At 43.6% G+C, this 20,964-nt stretch overlaps 1 protein-coding gene across 1 annotated transcript in view; it reads right to left on the reverse strand.

The window, feature by feature from the left end:
• WAPL (WAPL cohesin release factor) overlaps nucleotides 1-20,964 on the reverse strand; it is a 125,409-nt gene that overhangs the window by 25,431 nt on the left and 79,014 nt on the right. Inside the window, exons 5-7 of the mRNA XM_026650902.2 lie at nucleotides 9,573-9,668; nucleotides 1,239-1,391; nucleotides 894-1,030 (exon numbers count right to left, since the gene is read on the reverse strand). Of these exons, the coding sequence (XP_026506687.1) occupies nucleotides 894-1,030; nucleotides 1,239-1,391; nucleotides 9,573-9,668 (386 nt within the window). The remainder of the gene's footprint in view (nucleotides 1-893; nucleotides 1,031-1,238; nucleotides 1,392-9,572; nucleotides 9,669-20,964) is intronic.

Genomic DNA, 20,964 nt, shown 5'->3' on the forward strand with positions numbered 1-20,964 from the left:
TTTCACTGTCATCTAAATCTACAGTTCAAGGTTTTCTTCTACAGCTTTGGCAAAACTGCAATTATTGTACACAAAGAATTATACCAGTATGGAAGATAAAAGGGATTTTTATATCGCTATAGAACTATTCTCCTTGGTATTTTTAGGTTCACAAACTGTAGAAAACAAACAGTGATCATGAATAAATATTTTCAACATGAGAATTTATACATCTAATTCCATTTTTGTTAAGAACAGGATTTAATTGTACAATGCAAGATGCAAATGTAGAGATGAGCAAAATTTAACGAAAGACTGACTATAATCTAATGTTCATGTTTTACATCTTTAGAATTCTAACAAGGATTGCTAGTTAACCCCAGGCCTGCAAAAGTTGCAGTGAGCACCAGTGTGGGCTATGGCATTCGCAATAGGAAATAAAGAACAGACTGTTGGCAGAATGTAGGAAACCTCAGCATGATGTTATATTATCACTGTCAGTAAGTGTCTGGGGATTCTTTCCACATATATATTATTAATTATTTAAAAAATGTATTTTCTATTAAAGAACAGTGGATAGATGCTTCCTCGCTTATAATCATATCCAAACAAAGAAAAGTTAGTGTAATCTTTGTCTTTAAGCAGTACAATAGTAAATTTGGGGATGTAATTTTACTGCACAAAATCCTCTTTTATCCTTCCCCACATTATACATTCACACTTATGATATTCTGTAAATGTCGTCTCCAATATTTTCAGATGTATTTTTTTTTGTTCCAGACAGCAGAAACTCCAGGTAACTACTAACAACATTTTAAAGTCAGATCACATATTTAATAGAAATATATTTAACTCACTTTTTTCCTTTGAATACAATAAATATATACAAGATATTTTATGTTAATATCTCTCACCTAAGGCAACGTGTGTTTAGAGGCTGATTGCTCTTCAGTCCGCTTAGCAAGTACTCAATATCATCTGTGAACTCTTGATTTTCACCAAATTCCACTACATCATTGAAGTGCTTTACATGCTGAACGACAGTGTATAACTGGAAGATACAAATATATTTTGAACACAAATTGCTGTTGGGATAGATTATAAATCTAACACATTTAATGTTATCTTTAAACGAAACCTAATCAGACATAAAACCATTAACTTTAACGGTGAAAGCTAAAGCCTCACTTTGACACTATTCCTTCAGTATATATTAGAAATACCAATAATTACCTTAAAAATGTCTTGAAAATACTTACTTCTTTGTCTTCTTTCCTACATTTCAATGCAGTTACTATCTCTTGATAGGGCTGAGTAGGTATTGTCACAGTTTTTATCACTTTGGGAGGTGGTGCAGGAGCCTTAAAAACTCCATCATCTTTATGAACTGCCTCCTTTGAAGATAGCCTTACCTATCAATAAGAAAGTGCTTAAATGGGCAGATGTTTTGAGTATGCAAACATATACGAAATACATACGGAAACAGAGCAGAGTGTGCATTTTTCAAATTCAAATCTTGGGTTTTCTAAGACAGAGGTGTACCTGCACCATTCATCAAATTTGGAATATGCCAGACCATTTAAATGGTGCTTTAAATATAAAAAAATTTAAGAAAAAGAGACAGGGTCTGGTGGGACTTCAAAATTAAAAGAGCAGATGGAATCTTTTGCACTGATTAACTTTAACTGATCACCAGGGGAGGTAAAATTACCAAGTTTGGTCTTTAGAAAAAAAAAGTTTAAATTCTTTGTTGCCTCTTACTACTACACTGACCATCTTACTTCCTGGAGACTCCAAGCATTACTGAGCTGCTTGCTATATCCAGTCATTAGCACACTTTCCAGTAGCCTATGGGCATGACACTAAATTTTTACCTTTGTCCCAACACAAGTGGGATGGAAATAATATTAACTACAATTCTCACCACTGGTTACTAGAGGCTGCTGTTCTAGTTGTGGCTGCAGCTAGCAGGAGATCTGTCTCCTGCCATTGACCACTGAAAATGCTTCCTGTATGCAGGTAGCAGGCTTCCTAGCTTCTTCCCTAGCATAAGAGAACATGTATAGAGGAAGTGTTGTGGGGCACTGTGGAAGCCTCAATAGATTTAGGATGCTTCCGCAAATTAATGGTATTCTTCTTGCACTGGTTTTATATGTCTCATTTATATTTTATGCATAGCCCCTATATGAAGTCTATCCTTTGAACTTGAACTAATGTGGACTGTTTGTGGTTGACCAGTAGAGTCCCAAGGAGTGGCACATGGCTTATAGTACAGTGATGTTGCGTTGGACCTGAGGCTTGGAGTTGCCTTTGACCAAGCAGTCGTCGAGGTACAGGTAAATCTGGATACCCTGACACCGGAGATAGGCTGCGACTACTGCCATGCACTTGGTAAACACCTTTGGTGCTGTAGCCAGGCCAAACGGAAGGACAACAATCTAGTAGTGGGCCGAACCAACCATAAAACGGAGAAAGCATCTGTGTCCTGGGAAGATCACTATGTGAATGTATGCATCTTTCAGGTCGAGGGCGGCATACCGGTCTCCTGGATCAAGGGAGAGGATAATGGTGGCCAGGGAGACCATGCGAAACTTTAGCTTCTTTAGGTATCTGTTGAAGTATCGCAGGTCCAGGATGGGACGCAGCCCACCCTTGGCCTTTGGGATCAGAAAATACTGGAAACAGAAACCCTTGCTCCTCCACTGCCCCCAGCTGTAAGAGCCCCTGAACCGCCTGCTCGAGAAGACTCTCATGAGAAGGGTGCCTGAAGATGGAAGGGGGGTTGTGGAAATAAATTGGAGGGTGTAGCTGTGCGCCACCGTACTGAGGACCCAGCGGTCCTAAGTCATCACTGACCACCCTGGGAGGAAAAAGGAAAGGTGGTTGCCAACAATTGGGAAAAATTGGATCCAGGGAATAGACTGGTAGGTCGCCCTCGGGCATACCGTTGAAACGACTTTTTAGCTCCTTGCTTGGAGTGGGGGTCCAGCCTGACTGTGAAGAGGGTGGGGCCGGTGGCTCGTGCGCAGTCTATAGCCCTTGGGCTTTTTGTGTGTGGGGTCCTGTCCCTTGCCCCTGGGGTAGTTGCAATTTGAACCGCTTACATGCCGGGACCGGAATGTAGAACCCCAGGGTTTTTAGGGTGGTTCGGGAGTCCTTCAGCCCATGTAATTTGTTGTCCGCCTGCTCTGCAAACAGGGCCTTGACATCAAAGGGGAGGTGCTGAATCAACTGCTGAGTCTCTGAAGGCAACCCAGAGAGGAGCAGCCAGGCCGCTCGCTGCATGTAGATGGTGGATGCCATGGTGCAGGCGGCGGAGTCTGCCGCGTCAGACACCGCTTGAAGGGCTGCCCTGGCAGCGGCCATGCCCTCATCGAAGATCGCCCGGAATTCTTTACAGGAACCTTCCGGGAGGGCATTCTTGCACTTGGTCACGGTTTGCTGCATATTAAAGTCACAGCAGCCAAGGAGGGCCTGGTGGTTGGCCAGCCTCAACCATAAGCCAGACAAGGAATAAAATTTTCCTTCCGAACAAGTCCAGTCTCCTAGAGTCTTTATTTTTGGGGGTAGCTCCGGGGGGCCCCTGGCATTCCCTGTGGTTAACTGCCTCAACCACCAGGGAATTTTGGGCAGGATGGGAGTAAAGGTATTCGTACCCCTTAGTCGGGACAAAGTACTTACCTTCTACCTGTTTGGAAATAGGGGGCAGAGAGGAGGGAGTTTGCCACAAGGCGTTGGATATCTTCAATACCCCTACATGAAGGGGAAGGGTCACCCTAGCAGGGCCTGTGGAGGAGAGGACGTCGAACAGGAGTACGCTTGCTCCTCCAACTCCTCCGCCTGCAGGCCAAGGTTGAATGTGACCCTCTTCAACAGCTCCTGGTGTGCCTTAGTGTCATCCTGAGGAACCAGGTGAGGGGGTTCTGTGATGACCTCATCCAGTGATGATGATGAGGAGGAGGCTGGTACCGCGGGTTCCACGGCACTCATTGGTGGTCCAGCAGACTGTTTTCCTTGGTCCACATAGACTTTTGGGGTCTTATCCCCTGGGGCCTCAAGCACCGGAGTGAGTTGGGTTGTCGAGGCCACAGGCCTGTCTGAGGCTCTCAACACCGAGTGGACAGGCTGGGAGGGCTGGGTGAACCCCCGTGGTTTCCAGGGGTACCACGGGGCCAGCCACTGGGCCTGGGCCATAGGGCAGGCTTCGGTACCGACGATGCAGGTGGGCACCGAGGATCTCGGAGGCTGCCCCGCCGATGCGGAGCCTTGCTCCATACTGGAGCCATATCCGTAGCGACTGCTACCCGATGACCCGGATCCACTGAAGCAGCAACTCTGTGTCTGGCGATAATCGCAGTCGCGTCCAGAGGACCAGTCTGAGCGGAACATGCACCTCCATGGGGACCACGGTGACCGGCGGCGCTCGGTGGATCCACAACGGAAGTCCAACGATCCACGCCTTGCACTTTGAGACTGGTACCGGGACGAGGAGTGGGACCTGGAGGTATCGCGGGCCGGGCAGGATCTCCCCGAATACGGAGACATCTGTCTCGGGGATCGTTGGCGGGGCCCACGGATACGGTCCTCCAATCATTCACAGAATCTGTAATGACGTTCTGGTGATGCAATGGCCGGTCCCGACGTTCCTGCCGAGGAACGCGTGCCTCTGTGGGTCTGCGCCAGGTAACCGGCAAGGTCTGCCTCGAATCCCTCTGCCAGTGCCCAAGGTCCGGTGACCAAAGAGAACTCTGACACCTCTGCCTCTCTAACTCCGAGACATGACGGTTTCGAGTGGGTGAGTGGTGGGATGTCCCCCACAATGGGGAACGGTACCCTTGGGGCGAGGGTGGACGGAAAGGTCCCAAGGTGGGCTTAGGTCTGGGCACCGCCGGGGCCGATGTGGGCGGCACCAGGAGCGTCAGGATCTCCTGCACAGCCTGGAGTGCTTCAGTTGTCAACAGCACCTGAAGCGGATGAAGGCCAGCCTCTATGTCCAGACCTCCAGGCAAGGAATGGGGTGGGCTGCATCTCACGACATGAGCTGAGGTCCGACTTCCTGATGGGGGAGATGGGCTGCCTGCCGTGGCTCTGAGCTCGTCCCAAGCCCTGTCTTTCCCGTTGCGGGGAGGAGACCGTCCCCTGCCGGCCTTCTTCAGCTTCTTGGCCGGGGCTGTGGATTGGTGCCAGCTCGTTGATGGCGCCGGAGAGGCACTACGCACCAATGCCGTGGTGCTAGGTGCTGATTCGGATCCTTGCTCCAGGGCCAGAGTGAGCGCCGGCTCCATCAGGAGCGCTTTGAGTCTGATCTCACACTCTCTCTTAGTCCTGGGTTTAAAGGACTTGCAGATTCGACACTTAGCACTTATGTGCCCTTCACCAAGGCACCTGAGACAGCTACTATGTGGATTGCTCACGGGCCTGGGCTTTTTGCAGCGATTGCAGGGCTTAAAGCCTGGGGACTGGGGCATGCCCCATCCCCCGGCTAACTGTCCAACGAGACTAACAAAACTCATAACTACTGCTAAGGGCTAACTAACTCAACTACGAACCATGTACACTAACTTTACAAGAACTCTAGTTTGTACGAACAAAGCCTAAGCAATGCTAATAAGAGCAGCAAACATTCTGTGCACCATGACTGGCGGCAAGAAGGAACTGAGGGTGGGGGGAGCCGGCAGCGCCCCTTATACCACGCCATGCTGGTGCCACTCCAGAGGGCGCCAGAGCTGCTCCTCTATGGATACTGCTGAGGGAAAAACTTCCGGCACTGGTGCATGTGGTGAGCGCACACATCTAATGTGGAATGGACATGAGCAAGCACTTGAACAAGAACTTATGATTGTTTTCACTACAAATATATCTCAGGGCTGTGATATTAAGTGCTGATCCTGAGTTGGACCAAGTAAGCTGGTATGTACATTGCTTCCTTCGGGACAGCAGACCTGAAATTACTGTGTGTGTGTAGTAGATATGGGGCTGATCGCTACTGAAGGAATGCTTCAAAATGCTCTGGGGCTGAAGTGTACCTACCGTTAACTGGCAAGGCAAAGTAAGGGCTGACACAGCTATGAAAATATTGTTTGGGTGGCTAACAGACTGGAAGTGTCAGGCAGTGGATACCCAGTTAAGCACAAGCAAGTCTCTCTCTTGTTTGAGGCAAGAGGGTAGCAAGGTGACTTGCAATCCTGGGTATCCCAAAGACTATCACACTGAGGTAGCTGGGGGATGGGTGGAAAGGCATGCATACCTTAGATGGTCTGTTCATGATAATAGAAGGGGTCCCTGGATTCCCAGTCTAACGCCGCTCTGGAGCACTACAAATACAATTTCTTATTCATCTGTAAGGTAAACAGATCCCAGGACGGCATTTCCCACTGGGCAAAGATGTCATTCAGGATGGAATTGAGTATCTCCTACTCATGGTCTGTGGAAAACTCCCTGCTGAGATTTCCTGAGAATTCTGTGCACCTGGTAGGTCTGCTGCTGAGAGCATGATGCAGATGCACCAGTTCCATAATCTGACTGCCTCCATAGAGAGGAATGAGATTTTGCTCCACCTTGTTGTATATATCAGGATATAACAAAACCCTGTAAGTGGGAAGGAACCTACTGCACACAGACTGCTCTCAGCTCCAGGAGGTCAATATGCATGTTGGCCTCCCAAGGAGACCATGTGACTTGGGCAGTGTGTCCATGTAGGCTCCCCATCCTATGAGAATGCACCTGTGATTATGGTTGCATCCCATGCAGGTGGAAGGAAACACGCACCTGATCCTTTTTTGTCCACCATCGTCACCTTGGTATTTATATTCTCTGTCTGGTGAATAAAGAGATCAGAGACAGGCCTGCAGGCAACAGAGATAAATCCTGGCTAATGGCGTTACATAGGCATATGCAGCCATGTCTGTCTTTCCCTACTAGGAAAGACGAACCTTGACTACAGTACATGGTCTGATGGTTAGCTATCTTATCAGGCTATGTTTGGCCCAGAATCTGTTGACAGGAAGGTAGACCTTTGCTGGTATTGAGTTCGGGGAACTCCTATAAAGTCTATGGCTTTTGTGGGAATCAAAGTGAGCTTTTCATTGTTCATATACCCCAAGGATGCCAGAAAATGAAGCAAGAATAGTATCGTTGACTGGACCTCCTGGCTAGATATGCTCATCAAGAACCAATAGTCCAGATATGAAAAAACGGCGTAGCCATTCAGAGAAGAATTCTGTGAAGACTCTGGTGCTGTTGCCAATCTGAATAGGAACACTCTGAACTGGTAGTGCTCCTGTCCTACCCAGAATCTGAGGAACCTCGTTGAGAGCATGAGGGAAGCAACATCACAGGCACGGACCAACTGACACAAATCTCTAGTCTCAGGCACTTGCGAACCCATGTGCAGAATATACGTAAGGACAAACACTTTTAGAAACTGCTGTTTCTCTACCACTCTAAGGAATCAAATAGCAGCATTCCAAGTAGCTACCAAAATTAAGGAGGCAGTCTCATCCAGTCCCGGAATCACCTATGAACTTTTGGACCACAGGGGAATCCCACAGCTATTCTTAAACCTTGGTCATATAAACTATAAAAATAAAGCCAATAACTTTGTTGCTAAAAATACCTTTGAGAGCACACTTTCTTATCCAGTGACTCAATGTATTCACAGACCTCTTGGGCAATGGAAGATGTTTGTTTTCTTGTCACAATCAGGACCGGCTCCAGGCACCAGCCGAGCAAGCTGGTGCTTGGGGCGGCAGCTTGTAGGAGGCGGCATTCCACCCAATCCTAGGGCGGCACGGCCGCTTTTTTGTTCTTGTTTTGTTTTGTTGTTGTTGTTCCGCTCCGGCCGCCCTGTAGGGGGCAGCGGCATGGAGGACGGGAGCGCCCTGCAGCAAGGTCGGCAGGGCAGCCCGTGTCCTTCCCTCCCAGCCGACCGGAGTGGTGTGGAGCTCTCCCGGCAGGGGGCATGGCGGGAGGGGCCACATGGCAGCGCCCCGCTGAAGCTGTGGCCGCCCCTCCTCTCTCTCTCTCCCTCTGCTCCCTCCCCCTCCTCCCACTAGCCGGGGCACATCTGCAGGGCAGGGAGTCCCCCTGCACCCTGGCTCCGGCCGCGCCGCAGGTTTTTTGTTTTTTTTTGCTGGGGCGGCCAGAAAGCCAGAGCCGGCCCTGGTCACAATAACAATTCCTTTAGAGGACTGAGGCTAATCAGACCTCTACCATATTGCTGAAGTAATATTTTGATGGCCAGAATCCCAAATATTAAGTGAAAAATTGATGAAAATGAAAAACCTATTCTATACACTATGAGGCCTCTATCCCTAATCTAGAGAGGATAGATTAAAACTTTTAATTACCTAGCAGTTTATTTAAAAACAATATAGAAAGATTTGGAGGCCTCCAAGATTTTGTATCTAAGAAGAGCTATGAGCAAAGAAATCAGTTTTTGCTGTTACGTGAGTAGCTGACTTGAAGGCTGACCTTGTTAATTTATGCAGTGCTATCATGGCGCTTCATAAAATAAAAAATGACTCAAAGGTTTAGCGTATTTAGTGAAGAATAACAAGCTTCAATTTAGATTTATGAGTGTTGTGCCTCACTATAATTTTTGTTGAAGGGATCATGGCCCTGAGACCTTTCCCTCCCCCCCCCCCCCCGCCCCAATAATGCTAATAACTAAGAATTATTTTTTAAAAGTGACTTAAAATTCCCAGGCAATATAGTTAACATTTTAGGGATGCTCCATTATAAAAGGCAATGGGGACTGTGAAGTAATCAAGAAGGATCTGGATCCAATAGGCTAAAGTTGTCAACCTCAAAACAGAAGGGTGGAGGAAGTCAGGCTCATGTGGAAAATAATTGAAGAATTAGGACAACGGATGCTGAGGGTGTAGCAGTATTAAATTATTTACACTTTGATTACTTCAGTTGCCTGAATATAAAACAAAAGCAGAGTCACTAAAATACAATTATCTTCACTTAATAAGTGACAGCTTCTAGACACATATATAGGCCAAAAGTATTGGATTCTGTTTAATATAACTGTTGACTAACACTGAAATTGGTGAGTCTGGCCAACCAGCAACCAACCCCTTTTCTCTCGCAATGACAATCCACTGATACATTCCTACTTGGAACAGACTGTATTCAGAATTATTTTTCAGTAAGCATGGTTCATGGCACTTAGCCTTCTCCTCTCACCAACAATTTTTGCGGACGTTTTTGTTATGTTTGATTTGTTCAGCCTATATATCCTAGATATCAGAGCAAAAAAATTGTTTCTTAAAACTGTCTTATACAATTCTAGTTAGAACAATTCACACATGTAATTTAAAATACTTGATTTTCATATTAAAAAAGGACAATGAAATCAAGTTTTTAACTCTAGTAATGTTTTTTCCTTTAGAATTTACTAGAGGATTCCCCTTCCAATTCAATTTCTTTTGGCTCTTACACCCAATGGCTAACATGACCATTTGGACTTCATTCCGAGTTACTACTACCCTTGCTAGCCTGTCTTCATCATTTCCAAATATTGGTCAGCGTTTAGGGAGAATTAATAAAGTTTTGAAGAAGAAAAGCAACCACAACAGCCTACTCACTGGGATGGTTGGAGTTTTCAATACTGGTTGTGCCGGTAGAGCCTCTGACTCTGGCTGGTTCCAGTGCCTAGCATTATACACAGCTTTTGTTGGAGACTGAAAAATAAAATAATTGCTTGTTATATCTTAATAGAAATGTAGCACTATCAGTGAATATTTTACCGACAAAAAGAAATCTCATTTCTTAACATTTTATACCTGTTAATATCATTTAGTTTTTTTTAAGTAGTGTTTCAAAATTAACTTACCTCTTTTCCTCATGTTCTCATTGCAACATCACAGGAATTTTACTTTAAATTAAGTTCCTTTTCAATACAAATTACTTGACATGGCTTTAACCTGGTTTGACCCCAACCATTCTAATTTTAAGAATGATAGGTAACATTCATTTCATGTTTTCAGGTGTAAAACCATGAATTTATGAAGAACATAACATACATATTTCAAAGTGAATATCCTTCTGATGATGTCTACATTAAAGCTTCTTTTAACTAAAATAATTTTCAGCATTCCTACTGACTTATATTAGACAAACTTATCTGTTATACCTTTCCAGCAGAAATATACACTGAAGATTTGATTAAAAATGTAAAGCCAACATACTTGGATCTTGTCATTTATCTAAATTCATGTATTTCATTTGAGAATTTCTCTTATCCCATTGGTACAGCCACATGTTAAAATAGTTAGCAGAATTCCTTCTAACTGCTGCCCATACATGTGTCAGGACAAACCAAAAAAGTTACATAAAAATGAAATTTTCCTCAGTAGTTTAATGAAAAAAGCTTAACACATGAAATAGCAGTTAAGGATAAATATACTAATATGATTTCTTTTACATATGCCTGGAAATCTGATTCATAAACATAATTCAAGCAGTAAACTACATATTCTATTTTTCTGTTAGATAAGCCCCCACTAATCATGTGAAGTAGCTTTTTCCTCTTGAATTAAAACTATTTTTAACATTTAAAAATGACCAACCTATGCCTAAAAACCCTATTCTTATTGGATTATGCATCCTCTCTTTGAAGGTGTAGTAAACATGACATTATGTACATTGGTAGGTTTCCTACTATCATAAACTTAAAAAGAGTTTTGGGGAGGTCAGGAACAATGTTAACTTTATGTCAGAAGTGCAATTTCTATTGTGTGTCATGTACACCAATTAGATGTATACTGTTAAACATTTGTACAGCACCACAATTTTTCACTGCTCTTTAGAGAAGAGAAAGATGGCTCCTGCCCCACAGAACTTACAATACAAATGAAACACAAAATGAAGACCGAAAAAAAAAAGGATTAAGAAAAAAGAGGAACAATAGCTGAAACTAGGGCTTCACTTATGTGATTAAAGGTATGTCTACACTGCAATTAGACACACACAGCTGACCCGTGCCAGCTGACTCAGGCTCACAGGACTCGGACTGCAGGGTTATTTAATTGTGGTGTAGATGTTCCGGCTCAAGCTGCAGCATGAGCTCTGGGACTAAAACATCTACACTGCAGTTAAAACAGCCTGAGCTGAGTCAGCTGGCACGGGCTAGCCATGGGTGTCTAACTGCAGTGTAGACATACCCAAGATGGCCACATTAGTTGCCTCAGAAAAAAGGTTTATTCCTCAGTGGGGATAAATTTAGTGAGAATGGAAAGGACAAAATTTATTAATAGGAGAGAGGTATTCACCCTGTAAGATTCAGCTTTCAGAATCTTGATCCCTTCTTGGCCCAGCTGCTGGTCAGGGGGGTATTGTCCAGGAATTTCTTAGTGAGTCTGTTTTCTCTGAAATCTGTCAATTTCAGGGTACGTCTATACTACCCGCTGGATCGGCAGGTAGTGTTCAATGTATCGGGGATAGATTTATCGCGTCTTGTCTAGACACAATAAATCGATCCCCGAATCGACGCCTGTACTCCACCTGGGCAGGAGGAGTAAGCGGAGTCGACGGGGGAGCCACGGTGGTCGACTCGCTGCCGTGAGGATGGCCAGGTAAGTCGAACTAAGATACTTCAACTTGCGTATCTTAGTTCAAACCCCCCCCCCCCCACCTCCACCCACTAGTGTCGCCCAGGCCTCAGATATCTAAAGCTTCATGCCCTCACCCCTCTAACTCTCAGAAGGGAGGAGCTTAGTCTTTTCCCTCCTGCAAAGCCTTTTTACTGCCCCATGGGGAATATACCCAAGCCTGTTTTGGGGGGTATGAATAATTCCAATGCTCCACTGCCACTGCTTGCAGCCTTCATTAGCAGCAGATAAGCTTGAAATTTACATAACTCCTCCTGACAGTTTCAGTGGTGCACAAAGGTTCTGAATGAAGCAGTCAAACTGACGCTCCTTCCAACTTCATACTGTTACTTCTTGTTACTTATTACTAGAGATGTCTGCCTGCAGACTCTGACAACACTGCACCAGTTCATATTTGGAAAGCTACTTTTTCAACTATGAGTTTTAAAAAAATGAAATCCTATGCTGCAGATATTGACATACAGTTCCATTCTTTCCAATGAAAGTTTCCCATTAGACCAGGGGTGGGCAAACTTTTTGGCCCGAGGGCCACATCTGGGTGGGGAAATTGCTTGCAGGGCCATGAATGTAGGGCTGGGGCAGGGAGGGAGTGCGGAGTGCAGGAGGAGGTGCGGCAGGGCAAGAAGTTGGGGCAGAGGAGAGGTGTGGGTTTTACGATGGGGCTCAGGGAAGGGGGTTGGAGAGCAGGAGGGGGTGCACAGTGCGGGAGGGGGCTCAGGGCAGTGGTGCAGGATGGGGCTCAAGGCAAAGGTGCAGGAGGGGTGCGGCAGGGGGCTCAAGGCAGGGAGTTGGTGCAGGGTGCAGGAGGGGTTCGGAGTCTGGCCTGGCGTTGCTTCCCTGGAGTGGCTCCAGGGTGGCAGCGGCACGCACCAGAGCCAGGGCAGGTTCCCTGTCTGCCTGCCCTGGCAATCCCACGGGCCGGATCCAAAGCCCTGAGGGGCCGGATCCAGCCCCCGGGCCATAGTTTGCCTACCCCTGAATTAGACCCTGGTAAACTGAACTTTCAAGTCCTGGAATTTAATATCTAGGAAAATGGAGCCCAATAACAAACACATACTGCTTTATACTGACCAAAACTAGTGTTTCTAAAGAACCAATAAAATTCATTCACAGTTTCGGGTCTTATTTTTAAGATCACAATCAAATATCAGTTTGTTAAAAATAGCCCCAAGTAAATAACTTTCTGTATACTAAAAAAATTGGACATTTTCTGGAGATTTGTTTTATTTTTTTAAGTTAAAGTGAAGTGGGTACTCCTAAAAAATAAGGGATTATTTGGCGCTTGCCAGGAGATGTGGAAGATTTTCCTTCACCTCTAACTCAATCCTGACATGTAATCCCCTGTATTTCCAATTCTGCATTTCTGAAATTTGGACTACTAATCAAGACATGAGGATGTCGTACATTGATGTATAGTAGTCCTCAAGTAACCACAGTACGGCCAAACTGTCATTTGTGACTGAAGGCATGTGAGATATAGTTTCCTAGATTCAAATCTACAGACCTGCTTTAAAAAAAAAAGAACACACACTTCAGTACAGAATGTACTTAGAGTCAGTTTTATCTTAGAATTGGAGAAGGAAAGTGCACGATTCTGCATAACTTTGCAAGAGTGGTCTTAATTTACAGGACAACAGCACTGCACATAAACATGTTAAGAAACACTGTGATTACCCAGATGAAGTTTCTTGAAGTGTTTGTGTAAAACTCTGTTAATGCCTTTCCATTAATGAAACCTAGTGACAAAAGTTACAAATTGTAGAAAGGACTACTATAAAACGGCTACCCTAAAGCAAAAGAAAAGATTGATTGAAATGGTCTCCCATCAAGGAGTCTGAACTTGAACTGAAAGATGTATTGTTCAAATTTTCCCATCATGGACCATAGCTGCCTCCTCAACTACCTCCCACCTCAACTTCTAAATAATCCCATTTGTGATGGCATACCTTACCTGTGGTAACTCTAGTACTTCATTAATCTGTGCATTTATCAAACTAATTTCTTCACCCCCAGATCCCTTCAGTTCCTGGTCCAGATTACTGTGTGCCATGTTAGCTCTACACAGTTCAGCAGAAGCAGAGATCCAAGTACATTCACTCCTGCATATTGCTTCAACTCTCCTGTTCAGAGCCCCGTTTTCGAGCGAAATACTTTTTGTCAGCTGTTGTTTCCAGTTCTGCTGGTGCTTTAGATCCTCTCTTAACCCTTATATAACTGAAGCAATCCTAGTGGAAGCTACCATGTTTTCTCCCCCTTAGCCACTACTTCTACAGGGATATGGGTTCTTCCTTGTGACAGAGCATGGATAACTGAAGAATCAGCTGTGAAGAAGTTATGAGTGATCACCAAGTGACCAGTAAGTACCAGGCCAACTACCATTTTGGAGATTTGTTTTATGTTAGTCTATAGCAAAACTGGAGTTGAGAAACAGACCACTTAAATATAAACAATGTTGCTAAGGCGAGCCTATTTTAAAAGGACTGATCAAGCAAAGAAAAACCTCACCTGCTCAAACAGTTCAAAATGCCAGATTTCTCAGAAAAGTCTTGTTACAACACTGACTTTTGGGGGGGGGGGCGCAGTGGTAATTTGTGAATTTGTTCCAATTTCCCCCGAAAACAGAACACGCAATCTTTATAACAAATCCATAGGGATTACAGGATCACAAAGTGATTAACCTATCATTTTTTCAATTTTCTTACACAAAGGATACTACAAAACCTATTGATATCTAAAATGAGTTAAAGTGATAGCATTGTAATATATTTCCTATCTCATTGATTTCATCTGCATTACTGCCTGAATTTGTCTCGTGTATAAAAACTAGATTGGGTTTTTGGGGTGCTATAAAATAATGACCTCGACTGAGATTTATAAAGAAAGCTTAGTGTTGCGTAACAGGGGAAATTCACTGTTTCACTGTCATTTTTGCAATGTCATACATACATTGTAAAATATAGTTAGCTGTATCTTTTGCTGAAGAGCAGAGTGGAGAGATCTTCATTCTCCTTCATCCATTAAATGTGTAAAGCTCAGCTTATAAAAATGACAGCTGCTGTTTTCACACAGAAAATAGCTGTTTGAAACTATAAATGCCTCAGTGAGGATATGAAGAACATAATATTCTGGGGGGGGGGTGTTTGGTTTTTTGGATGGGTTGGCACGCAAAAGCAAAACTAATACCAATGATTTCATAATATGCACAGTTGTGGCTGTCATTTTGAAAAGATCATTTCCCAATGGCATATACTATGGGTCATGCTTAATTTCTATCCCCCAAAAGGTTCAAAGCAGAAATTTCAAGAGCTGGCACTCTAATATATCCTGGTGAAGCATAGCCTGCCATTCACATATGTAACAGAAAATAAAAGCCAGTGGCATGAGCCATGATGAAAATGCTGGCAAAACAAGAAAGGTAGGAACTATTGGCAGACAAAAACGTCGTCCAAGATATAGGTGACAACCATTGCCATGGTGTATACAATGGAGAAAAAACACAGTATTTAATTTGCCTGTTAAAAGCAACTGATACGATTATACTAACCATTCATCAACATTTTATATTTAATATCCAAAACTCAAGACATTTCACAAGCTAACATGCTAAATTATTTGAAAGTTAGGATTTTATAATGTGTCTATTTTCTCTCATTCTCTTTTTTTTTTTAAAACATTAAAGAGAGGTCATCTTGTGTGCATCCACCATCCTGAAAACAAAGAAGAAATTTCACAAATTTATTAAGCAATATGCGAACTCATTCCCCACTTACAATGAATAGTTTTCTTTGTGAGATGAACAAATGTTTAGTCAGTACAGAGAAAACAAATGTCACCTGAAAGCACAAGAGCAGTACACTGACACAGGATGAAGAGTTGTGCTACAATATATGCTGTGAATTCTTCAGCCAAAATATTTCCTTTGGACTAGAATCTGCCAGCAACAGGGTCAAAATGTGAATTTAATCTCACTATTTGGATTCAAGTAATGGAAAGATGTTTAATGGTCACTTTTTGGATGCCAGGTACTACTAATTGACAGCTGCTACCTCATTTGAGTAATTTAAACTACAGTATTTATAATAAGGCCAATAAAAAGGTTTCAAGGTAAGTTTTAATTAATTATTCTTTGAATAAAACCTTTGTAATTAAAACTAATATATTGAATATTGATATTTTTCCTGAAAGTACCACATAAACTTGGTGTACTGTATGATGATGATGAAGTAATATATATGCTTCAACATAAGGGGATGTGTAGTTCAAGGTGATCAGCACTTCATAGCTGAATGTATACACCTTGGCTGAAGTCCAGCATCATGACAAAGTTCACTCATTCTCAATTACTATCATAGCCTACTATAATCCTCAGGTTTCCTCAAGCAAAACCAGTTTTTCTTGAGTCAGAATTGTTAAAACATTTAACACAATCAAAGATCTTAAAGGTAACTTCTCCAGTGATTACTTTGACTAAATATAAAATTTGCACTAATATCTGTTCCTGCTTCTGCCATTAGTGACATGGGGCAGAGCTTTAATAATATTTCCATATAGAAAGTAATGTGAAATCAGGAGAATGTTTTCTCTCTAACTTTCATTCACAACTGCAGCATGTACTAAATGAAAATATATATCCATTAAATATTTTGGTGCCATGAATACCAATGACACTTGTGAAGATGATCTAATGTTCTTAAAGTATCCAGTGAACCTGGTATTACAGTCAAATGAAGGAAGAAAAACTAACATGTTTCCCAGTAATTAACAATCACCTCACCATGTGCGTATCAGAACCCTGAAAGCAGTTAATAGGGAGAGTATGTGATATGCCAGAGATACATTCCTTTGAACCTAAACAAACATTATCAGAAAAGCATTAATCCTCCAGTCTTATACCACACAGCTTGTCTGGAGGAAGGGGGAAAAACCTCACAGGAGCTCTGAAGACATGGGAAAAGGAGTGGGGGAGAGGAAGGGGAGGAAGAAACAGATGACTCCATATAAAGGCAACATATTGGGACAATTCAAATTACTAAGCAGGGAGGAGTCAGACTCACTTCCAGCAGGAGTCAGGGCAGTGGAAGTGAAACTCCTGTGCCATCTCCTAAACTCTGGTGAGGTTATCCTACCATTCCATACTTACTTCAGACTATACTCTCTTTTTATTGACCATTTCTCTGACTCCCTCCAACACTCCCCTCAGTTACTCTCGGAGGCCAGCATCAGGCTATCTGCTCTCCTTGTGTCTCCCCATATTCCATCTTCTCGGTCTTTCCTAATAGTTCATTGCCTGTTGCCTTCCCTCCTCCCCACATATACTTTATACCCAAAGCCACACCACTATTTAAATCACAGCAAGTTTGTGTTTAGACCAGGCCTAAGAGAAGAGTCTGTACAATGGGTACTAGAGAGAAGCCCAACTATTACTAGGGAAGCTCTACCCACATCAGAAATGTTCTGAGGGACTGGAAAATACTTCCTTTTGTTGGAACTGCAAGGACAAGGGAGCATAGTAGCAAGAAGGGTCAGGCCTGACTGATTTCCCAGTGAAGACTATGAACTAAACTAGAAGAGTCAGGGAATTTCAGTAAATGCAGGCCTCATTCCTCTCAAACACTTCCTTTTAACAACTTCTGGAGGAATTCCTGCCAGCTTTGATGCTGCATGGACTAGGACTCTTTTAGCCAATCCTGATCTACTCCCTTACTGAGGGATTATTTCTTGGCAACTGCAGTTAGGATGAAGCAGATTCCGTGACTCCAAAAGCAACAGACTAAGCAGTAAGTGAGCCAAAGTGCTCAGTGGATGGTTTTCTGGAGCCCTGAAAACACGTCTAACTGATTTGTAAGTAGTGCATTTTGTACATTCATCTGTCCTGTTAAGTAAGCCTAGACCAAGACTGGCTACGGGAACAGCAAGAAATTTTTGGCCTTCTCCTTAGTTTGCCATTTTGGCATTCTCAACTTAAGGAAAGGCCTAATGCAGTAGAGGATTTTTCCCAAACAGTTAACCTCATGTTGCCCAAAATTATTTAACTCTGCCAGAGGTAAACACTCTGTACTGCTAGTCACAAACTCAGACTACAATTTATAGTAAAACAGATTTGAAGGCAAAAGTAATATTTCTATTCACATTATGAGCTATGAACTGCTGGCTCCCTCTCTATGGAAGCAGAAAGTCTGGTCACATGAGTGACAAGAGCCTGCAGTGCTGAGTCTCTGGCAGCAGCATGACAATGGTCAGTCAAGTATCAGGAGGTAGCAGTGTCAGTCTGTATCTACAAAAACAACAAGGAGTCTGGTGGCACCTTAAAGACTAACAGATTTATTTGGGCATAAGCTTTCGTGAGTAAAAACCTCACTTCTTCGGATGCATAGAGTGAAAGTTACAGATGCAGGCATTATATACTGACACATGGAGAGCAGGGAGTTACTTCGCAAGTGGAGAACCAGTGTTGACAGGGCCAATTCAATCAGGGTGGATGTAGTCCACTCCCAATAATAGATGAGGAGGTGTCAATTCCAGGAGAGGAAAAGCTGCTTCTGTAATGAGCCAGCCACTCCCAGTCCCTATTCAAGCCCAGATTAATGGTGTTGAATTTGCAAATGAATTTTAGTTCTGCTGTTTCTCTTTGCAGTCTGTTTCTGAAGTTTTTTTTGTTCAATGATAGTGACTTTTAAATCTGTAATAGAATGACCAGGGAGATTGAAGTGTTCACTTACTGGCTTATGTATGTTACCATTCCTGATGTCCGATTTGTGTCCATTTATTCTTTTGCGGAGGGACTGTCCGGTTTGGCCAGTCAGGCACTTGGGAAAAGAAGGCCACAACTTCACTCCCCCTTCCCCTGTGCATGTCACCGTTAAATCATTTTAAATGAAAAACATTGACACTATTCAAGGGCATTAATCTTATTTTGTCTTTGGAAGATGTGTGGTGAGGCATCATCTCTCCTAACCACACACTTTCAAATGTACAGGAAAAGTTTGAGTTTTTTTAAGATACTCATCCAAAAAGGTTAATTTTTATTAATAGCTGAAAGTCAGACAGAATCCCACCACAACATAAATCCCTTTCCATTTTACTTTACTGCCATCTTTCCCTTGTCCTGCAAGGTTTTTTTTGCTGGGGTTGAGGGGGTTTCCATGTCTCTCTAATTTTCTTTGCTCCCTTGCTACGTGTGATCTTTGCTTCTGCCACCTTTGTGTTAGCTTTCCAGCCCCACCTCTCTCTCTTCATCCAGAAATGCTGCAGCTAATAATGTCTTTGTCTACACTAAGAGTGGGAGGACAAAGACAACACTCCCCACAGAATTGTTGCTGTTCTGAGCAATAGTTGCTTATGAAGAGCGTGGGAGGGAACCAGTTCAACATATAGAGCTGGGAGGACCTCAACTCTGCCTCCACTCAGCCATTGGAATGTGGGGCAAATGGCAACACATCACACCCTGCTCACCACCAACTTAATAAGAGAAACTGGGAAAGAATACAACCTATGAGCAGAACCACTAAAACACTATCTAGCCTATTAATAGGCCAAAGTGTTGGCCCCCAGTTTCATTCTGTGACCGCTCCCAGATGTTGCTCTCCAGCTCCATACATTAAAAGTGCAGGGTTACTTTCACATTACACTTCAGATAGTTAATTTAAAATCCAATCAGTCAATCCTGATTACAATCCTGTTCAATCCCAGTCCTAAAAAGAAATTAAGATGTTAAATGTTTTTATTGTGGTTGCTTTGTGTCCATTTATACCTATAATTAAAAAAACAAAACAAAAAAACCCAAAAAACAAACACATGATCACAAATAGTTAAACCATTAAGTAGTCAATGTAATGGAGTTTCCTTACAGAGGCATCTGGATTAGCAAAGGATATAGATCTAGTTAAGTCAATACGATTTCTTGGTTATACCAAATTATTGTAAAGACAGCCTTCATTTTTAATCAGGTGATAGAAAAGGTGCTCATTAAATAACACAGGCTATACAGGATATGAACTGAAAGATTACTGAATGGATCAGAAGGGCACAAGCCAATAGTTTAGCTGTGGGAAACATCTTACCAGTCATCTAACCAACCATGACAAATACTTTCCACACAAAGTCCGAAACACTCAATCTAATGCAGCAGTTCTCAAACTGTGGGTCAGAACCCTATTTTAATGGGGTCACCAGGACTGGCTTAGACTTGCTGGAGCCAGGGGCTGAAGCTCAAACCCGAGCCCCACCACTCAGAGCCAAAGCTGAAGCCCAAGGGTTTCAGCCCTGGGTGGCGGGTCTCAGGTTATAGGCCCTGACAGGTACCATGGAGGGAAAAATTCAGTGATTGTAGCACCTGCTGGTTTGCAATTCTAAGTTATAACACACACACGGTAAAGTAAACTTTCCTACCAAACAGACTTCTTTGAATCGCTTGATTTCAGGGTTGTGCTCTGATGTCCCTGCCTTTCACGCTCATTGGCAGCAGACTCTACAAGGGACCCCAGGGTGAGGTGTGTGGGTGTGCAGAGGAACTCAACCATGGGCATGTACATAATATTTTCATTCAGCCCTTTTTGAAGTGAGGGGAAGGGATGTAGGGGTCTGCCACGAAGTCATAATTGGGTCCACAATGGCCTCATTGAGAGGCTCCTTTGGAAGGGCTCGCAGCAGCCAAAATGTCAGCCAAGCTGTGGGAGGACTCTTCTAACTCCATCTGTACGTCCAGATTTAAGGCAACCTTCTAACAACTTTTGGTGAGCCTTACAGTCATCTAGGGGAGGTGACATACAGTCATCTAGGGGAAGGGGAGACCAGCACAGGCTGTGGATGCTCTTCCTCCCTTTCTGCATCAGCAGGATCCTGTTGAACCGGCTCTTTGGAAGCTGGTATTGGACTCTGCACCAGAGTTGGGACCAAATGCCATGTGGTGGGACGGTGTTGTACTTCTTTCCGAAGCCACCAAACAGGAGTGCCTGGAATAAGCCCTGGAAACTTGGGGAAAAGGCCCACAGGTTCCTATAGGGCCACTGGACCGGTGCAGGTCCCCAGTGACCTCCTGGTCAACCACTTGATGGTACTCCTGTGCCTGGACCCATGGAAGAAGTGGTAAGAGTGGCTTTGGAGGTCAGGAAGAGTAAGACCCAATCTCAAATTCAGAAGAGGACGAGTCTCCCTCCAGTGACTACAGAGGTGCAATTCCCAACAGTGCTGGCAATCGGTGCTTAGGCACTAGGAAGAGAACTGAGTGGAGCCCTAAGCCTTCTTGTTCCTTGAAGACCAATTACACCAATTTGAAGCAGATAATATACTGCAGTTTTCATATCTGGTATTTACACTGGTTGGAAGAAGCAGAGGATGCTATAATCTTGGTTTTGGAATTGCATTTAAT

This window comes from Terrapene carolina, unplaced genomic scaffold (assembly GCF_002925995.2).
Source record: "Terrapene carolina triunguis isolate 2854851 unplaced genomic scaffold, T_m_triunguis-2.0 Scaffold95, whole genome shotgun sequence".
NCBI lineage: Eukaryota > Metazoa > Chordata > Testudines > Emydidae > Terrapene > Terrapene triunguis.